Source organism: Mustela erminea, chromosome 13 (genome assembly GCF_009829155.1).
Source record: "Mustela erminea isolate mMusErm1 chromosome 13, mMusErm1.Pri, whole genome shotgun sequence".
Lineage (NCBI taxonomy): Eukaryota > Metazoa > Chordata > Mammalia > Carnivora > Mustelidae > Mustela > Mustela erminea.
In genome coordinates this window covers 64,640,697-64,646,368 of record NC_045626.1, presented here as the reverse complement: position 1 = coordinate 64,646,368, position 5,672 = coordinate 64,640,697, and the positions used below count along the sequence as shown (strand labels likewise).

Here is a 5,672-nt window from a genome sequence, read left to right as displayed (position 1 = left end):
TTCTCTTTGACCATATATAAAGACGATAAAATCATGGTGAACTCACAGCTTCAGTTCAGAACAATAAAGCTTTCGTGATACCCAGAAATTGCAAAAATAATGGAGTCATGGGGCACCTGGGTGGCTTAGTCAGTTGAGCAGCTGCCTTCAGCTCAAGTCAGGATCCCAGAGTCCTGGGATCTAGTCCCACATTGGGCTTCCTGCTCAGTGGGGAGCCTGCTTCTCCCTTTGCCTGCTATTCTCCCTTTTTGTGGCTTCTCTCAAACTCTCTCCCCTCCTCTCTCTCTGTCAAATGGATAAATAAAATCTTAAAAAAAAAAAAAAAAAAAAAAGATGGGAAGGATAGTCCATGCAACAGAGCTGTGTGGCAAGCTTTGGAGGTGAGAAGCAGTGCAGGCCATACAGGATCCTCAGGCAGCACAGTATGACCAGGGGGCAAAGTTCATGGCCACAGTGGGTATAATGTGGAGAGGGGGAGGGGACAGTCCCCCACAGCAACCAGATGACCTCACTCTCACTACACTGGTGACAAAACATTTAAGGTGGGACCAGATAGGTGGCTGCTGCCTTATGGTCCTATCTAGGGTTAGGCCTGAACCTGTCCTTGGACACCTCAACCATGCATTCAGATTCAACCCACAAATGTTCCCTGAGCCCCTCTGGGGAAGCAGGATACCCACGTTGGCAGAAGGAATAAGTGCAGGAGCAGTTGGGACAGGGAGCCAAAGGAAGGAACTCCAAGCTCTGGGTTTTAATGAGAGTCCGCAGTAGTGGTCAGGAACAAACACCACAAGCGCAAGAACACTCCACTGGAAACTAACTTTACCATGTTGACAGCATAGGCTAAAAACCTCAATTTGGCATTTCACAGGTGTATTAAAACAAGGATGAGACTTTCAACTCTATAGGTAAACCCAGCGCTCACCGCCGTGTCTAATGGTCATGGCATGCAAACTCTACATCGAACATCTGCAAGGAAACTATAAAGGACACCCCTTGGGCTCCCCCAATCCTACCCATATACCGCTGAAATGTGAAAGCGTGATACAGTATTTAGATGACAACTGCACTCACTCTGTTTCTGGTGGCAGACATCACATTTCCAGGTTTGCCATTCCAGGACACAGCTTTTACTAGGTGAACAGCTACAGAGGATTCTCAACAAGACTCATGGGAGAAGATGGAGTTTGGGAATGCCCAGGAAAGATCCCTGAAGCCCAGCTGTCCTGCTCCCCTGCTGGGCATAGCATTCTATGGGGCAGTAGGCTGCATGGTCAGCCCAATCTGAGGACAGGTACCTCTGGTCAGCAAAATTTGCAGTAAGACCCAGCCTGGGCCAGGTGCCAGCCCCACCAGTTTACACAGGGGCATGAAGAGCAGGGCCTCCAGGCTGCCATCTTCCACCCTTGGATTTGAGCAGCCTACATACAGTACATGAGACAATGGCCGGGAAGACAGGAAACGTCCCACCTCTCAGGTTCCCTAAAGTTTCCACATCATAGGCCAACCCTGCTGCCCAGGGTGACCCAGAATGCCAGGCAGGGGTAAAGGGAGAGAAAGAAATTGTGTTTGAAATACAAAGGTCTTGGGCTGGGGCAGAAAAAAAAGAAAGAAAAGAAAGACGAAGTTCTCTTTGTTTATTTGACACGAGGATGGGGAAGAGGACTGTGAGGTCACAGGCACATCTGCATGAAGAAGTGCCAGAAGCTGGTATCCACCAGGCCCTTACTCTGCCAGGAAGCCTCTCTGGCAGAGAGCTGGCAGATGCATGCTTTGGATGCCCTCTGTGCCCATCACAGGAAAGTCATGACTGTCCCTTTCTTGCCAATCTGCCAGGGCTCCACGGGAAAGAAGCGGATAATTATCCTTCAGGAGAAAAAAAGATAAAGGGAAAAAAAAAAAAAGATATCATCAGCTTCTTAGCTAATGCCTCATATTCCAAGACACCCAGCCGGGCACTCCTACCATGGACTTCCAGATTAGCCTGCCTTACTTAGCCTAGCAGGCATTTTGCAAGCCTGCCTCATCCTGTTCATGATCTCCCACCATGGCCCAGTCAGAGGCAAGATGGTGTCTGCCCCCAGACACTCAACACAACTGCCTCTGTGGTCATTGTATGCTGTCTGTGGACTCAGAGGGGCATCCCTCCCACTTCCAAACTGCAGGCTCCCAGGGGGCATGGTCAGTGCCCCAGCCACCTTTGTTTTCTCAAACCCTAGCTCCAAACCAGGCACAAGGTGACCACCCCTCCCCCCACTGATGTCTATGGAATGAACAAACCTATCCCTCTCATAGAAGTGATGGGAAGTTTCTGGTAAAGAGCAAGATACTTGGGATAGCCAAAGGGTTGGGGAAGGGCTGATGTGACAGCTTTGGTTTTCCCATCTGTAAACCTCACAGGAATGGCATGTCTACACAAGGTGGTGTGAACAGAGGGACAGAGCTTGCAAGGACCAAAAGGGGTGATGCACGTAAGGTTTCTAGAGATAACCTGGCACATGGTAAGCATTTACATGTTACTTTTTTTTTTTTTTTTAATTATTATCTCGCCCCAACTTGAGGACCAGGTCTGAACACTACCAGGAGTAACCATTCTTCACCAGCCTTCCTGGGCCAACAAAGGATCCATTCTAGAAGGTTCTTTCAAACTTCTCATGCTCTTAGTTCCTCACAGGCATGGGCTTGGTTCAGGAATATTTCTTACCCAGAGACAAACTTAAACTCTGACACAGGATCCCAGGTTGGAGGGCTGTTTGGGCTTCTTAGGTGACCATTTAATACATTCCCTTCTATTCACAGAAGAGAAACCTACAAACTGGAGATGGTTCATTTCCAGGTTTGTCAGGCATCCTCCCTTGCTGTGCTGGATCCAGAACCCAGGTCTCCAGACATCTAAGCCAATGTTCTCTCCACTACTCACTGAGACTCCTAGGAGCCTCACCAGGGACCTACTTGGCTACAGGCCCACAGGTGACACAGCTTCAGGGCATACCAAAAATTCCTCCCAACCAGCCTGGAGAAGTTCTCCTAGAAAATTATTCTTGATTTTCCAAGATGTGGAGAAGATCGCCTCTCGGCCTTTTGACTAAGATCACTGTAAGACGTGGAGAAGACTAGAGGCAGATAATAAATGGCCATAGCTTTCTTAGGTTCGTAATGCTCACCGCCATCCCACGGGAGTCTGGCAGTTCCCCCAGGGGGCGGTTAAAGGAGAGCCTTCCCACCTCACAGATGGAAACAGCGAGGTCTGGAAGGCCATGCCTTGCCCACGTGTAAAGAGGACCAGGGCAGAGTCAGAAATTCATTCAATCCCGCAACCATTCTGAGGGTGGACCCACTATCCAAGAGCGCCCGGCACTAGGCCCTTCTCGAGCAGGGCGAGGAATGCATTTTTGCCCCAACCTTAGATGGGGCTCTGAGATGGGATCGCCACCCCCATCCTCTCCCTGCCCCCACGTACCGATCCTGGCCCAGGTTCAGCTCCTTGGTGAGGAATTCGAAGAACCGGGCGCTGTGGCCGCGGTTGTCCTCAGCTGTGCCTACCACACCGATGGAGGAGATGAGCAGTTGAGCGCAGGGCTCGGTGGAGCCGTTCACCGCCATGGCCAGACCTGGTCGCACCGTTACGTTCACGCGCTGCGGGGAACACGAAAGTTTCGCCTGAAGCTGGTGCAGGCCGAGATCGCACTGAGGACCGGGAAGGACGAGAGCCAACATGCGCGGGCCCGTGGCGTCAGGGCTAGAGGCTCGGGACGGGGTCCTTGGAGGTCAAGTCAGTGTCAGGGCCAGGGAAGGTAGCACGCAGCAGACCTGAGAGGTGGGGAGAGTGGGAGGCCAGCGCCTGGAGGGCGGGTTTCCCTGCGGCGAAGGGCCCCGGTCGCGATGGCGAAGCCGGGGCGTGGACAGAGCTCGACCCGGGTCCACCAGCCTCCTCCCGCCCGGAGCTCCCCGGCCCACGCTCACGTCCTCAGGTTTGCTCAGGATGTCTGCCGTGGCCGCGCAGAGCCGCTTCTCCAATCCCGTGGGCACACGGCCGGCGGACAAGTTCGTGTCTAACTCGACAAATGGCATGTCTGCGGGAAAGAACCGGAGGCGCAGGGTAGCAGAGAAAGAATGCACAAAGTTCGGGTCAGTGTTCCCCAGGGTCGAGGACTAGGCAGCAGGGGCGGGGCGCCAGGGACACCTGGCTCCCTATTGGCTGGACAGGCAGCAGCGTCCCCGGATTGGCTTCATAGTCTACACGCCGCCTCTGCCGGCGCTGATTTCCGGAAGTCCTAAGGCCAGACCGGGAGGTGGGGAGCGGGGAGGGGAGCATGAGGTGTGTGACCCTCCCCCAAGGAGATCGACCTGAGCCGCGGCCTGGATGCCTGGGTCCTGGCCTCTGTCGGCTCCCGACACACTGGCCAGGGGCATTCTGGCTCCCTGAGCTCCGGGGTGGTGCAGTCCTCTGCTTCCTAACCCATATTTAGATTGTTAACCTTGAAAATAAAATAGCCAGTTATTTTATCAGTAAAAATGGGTTTATTCGAGGATGGCAGAGAACTGCAATTTGGGACATGCAGCCTAAGGCAAAACCACAGGCAAGGCCAACCAACAAAGAAGAGAAACGTTTTTTAACACAAGAAAGGAAGGAGTTGGGAGATACTGTTATACACAAAAATCCACTGGAATATGGGACTTAAGAGTGTAGTCGCTTTTCAGTGGCTGAGTTGTGACAGCTCCCTGGCTGGACGGAGCATGGGGCTTGGGAGGTATAAAGATACCTTTCCCCGGCTGGCGGCATATAGTCTTCTTTCCCTTGGGAATGCAAGGTAGGGCTCATCCTGGTGGGGATACCAGGGGCTGCAAGTAGGAGGTGTGAGTTCTCTCTTGTGGCCTCCCATCTTTATTGTAAATGAGGTTTCCTTTATTCCGTTTCACAAAATAGGGGGTTTGAACACACCCAAAACATGCACACCTGTAGGGACCTTGCCCAGGTTCCATCCTAATTTTTTTTTTCTTTTTTACTGTGTTGCCACCATTTCCAAGTAAGGCCACTTCACGTGGTATGTGGGAATCTGAACTTTTCTTTGACCAAGAGCCAGGTGACACTTGTGAGTTCAGGTGAGGCTGGGTAGAGAACCTCTGGCTCCCTGCATCTCCACCTGGCTCTGACAGACATCTGCCTTTGTGGCCTCTTGAACCTGTGGCAACCTTGTCTCATAGGGAAGTACTGTCCATCAAGGGGTAAAGGCATGCCCCAGTCAAATTACCAGCCATCTTTACAGTACCCTATATTTTTATAGTCAAAACAAAATGTCTCACTTAAAACATGGAAGTCTGGGGGTGCCCGGATGGCTCAGTCAGTTTGGTATCTGCCTTCAGTGCAGGTCATGAGAACACTGGGGGTATAGCTCAGTGGTAGAGCATTTGACTGCAGTGCAGGTCATGATCTAGCCTTGGGATCTAGCCTAGTGTCTGGCTTCCTTGGGGAGTCTGCTTCTCCCTCTGCCTCTGCCCCTCCCTCACCCTTCTGCCCGTGTAAACTCTCTGTCTGTCTGTCTCTCTCTCAAGAATAAATATTTTTGGGGCGCCTGGGTGGCTCAGTGGGTTAAGCCGCTGCCTTCGGCTCAGGTCATGATCTCAGGGTCCTGGGATCGAGTCCCGCATTGGGCTCTCTGCTCAGCAGGGAG

The 5,672-nt window shown here is 52.2% G+C and overlaps 1 protein-coding gene across 2 annotated transcripts; it reads right to left on the bottom strand.

The window, feature by feature from the left end:
• Window positions 1-1,616: 1,616 nt before the first annotated feature.
• On the bottom strand, window positions 1,617-5,259 carry LOC116571762 (D-dopachrome decarboxylase). 2 transcript variants are annotated; one of them, XR_004277984.1, is made up of 4 exons: window positions 3,964-5,259; window positions 3,461-3,636; window positions 2,705-2,815; window positions 1,778-1,866 (listed from the first exon to the last, which is right to left on the bottom strand). XR_004277984.1 is itself a non-coding variant. In XM_032310079.1 (3 exons), exons 1-3 carry the CDS (start codon window positions 4,069-4,071, stop codon window positions 1,794-1,796), a joined length of 357 nt encoding a protein of 118 aa, XP_032165970.1. In that variant the 5' UTR covers window positions 4,072-5,247; the 3' UTR covers window positions 1,617-1,793. The 2 variants fall into 2 exon arrangements, 1 of the variants encoding a protein (XP_032165970.1); XM_032310079.1 differs by lacking the exon at window positions 2,705-2,815 and having other exon boundaries at window positions 1,617-1,866; window positions 3,964-5,247.
• Window positions 5,260-5,672: the final 413 nt, after the last annotated feature.

Excerpts from the sequence above, each read along its gene's own strand:
- LOC116571762 (XM_032310079.1), bottom strand. The coding sequence starts at position 4,071 with ATGCCATTTGTCGAGTTAGACACGAACTTGTCCGCCGGCCGTGTGCCC. Across the intron at positions 3,637-3,963 it reads TCCTGAGCAAACCTGAGGAC|CGCGTGAACGTAACGGTGCG; the intron begins GTGAGCGTGGGC and ends TGTTCCCCGCAG. Across the intron at positions 1,867-3,460 it reads CTGAACCTGGGCCAGGATCG|GATAATTATCCGCTTCTTTC; the intron begins GTACGTGGGGGC and ends TTTCTCCTGAAG.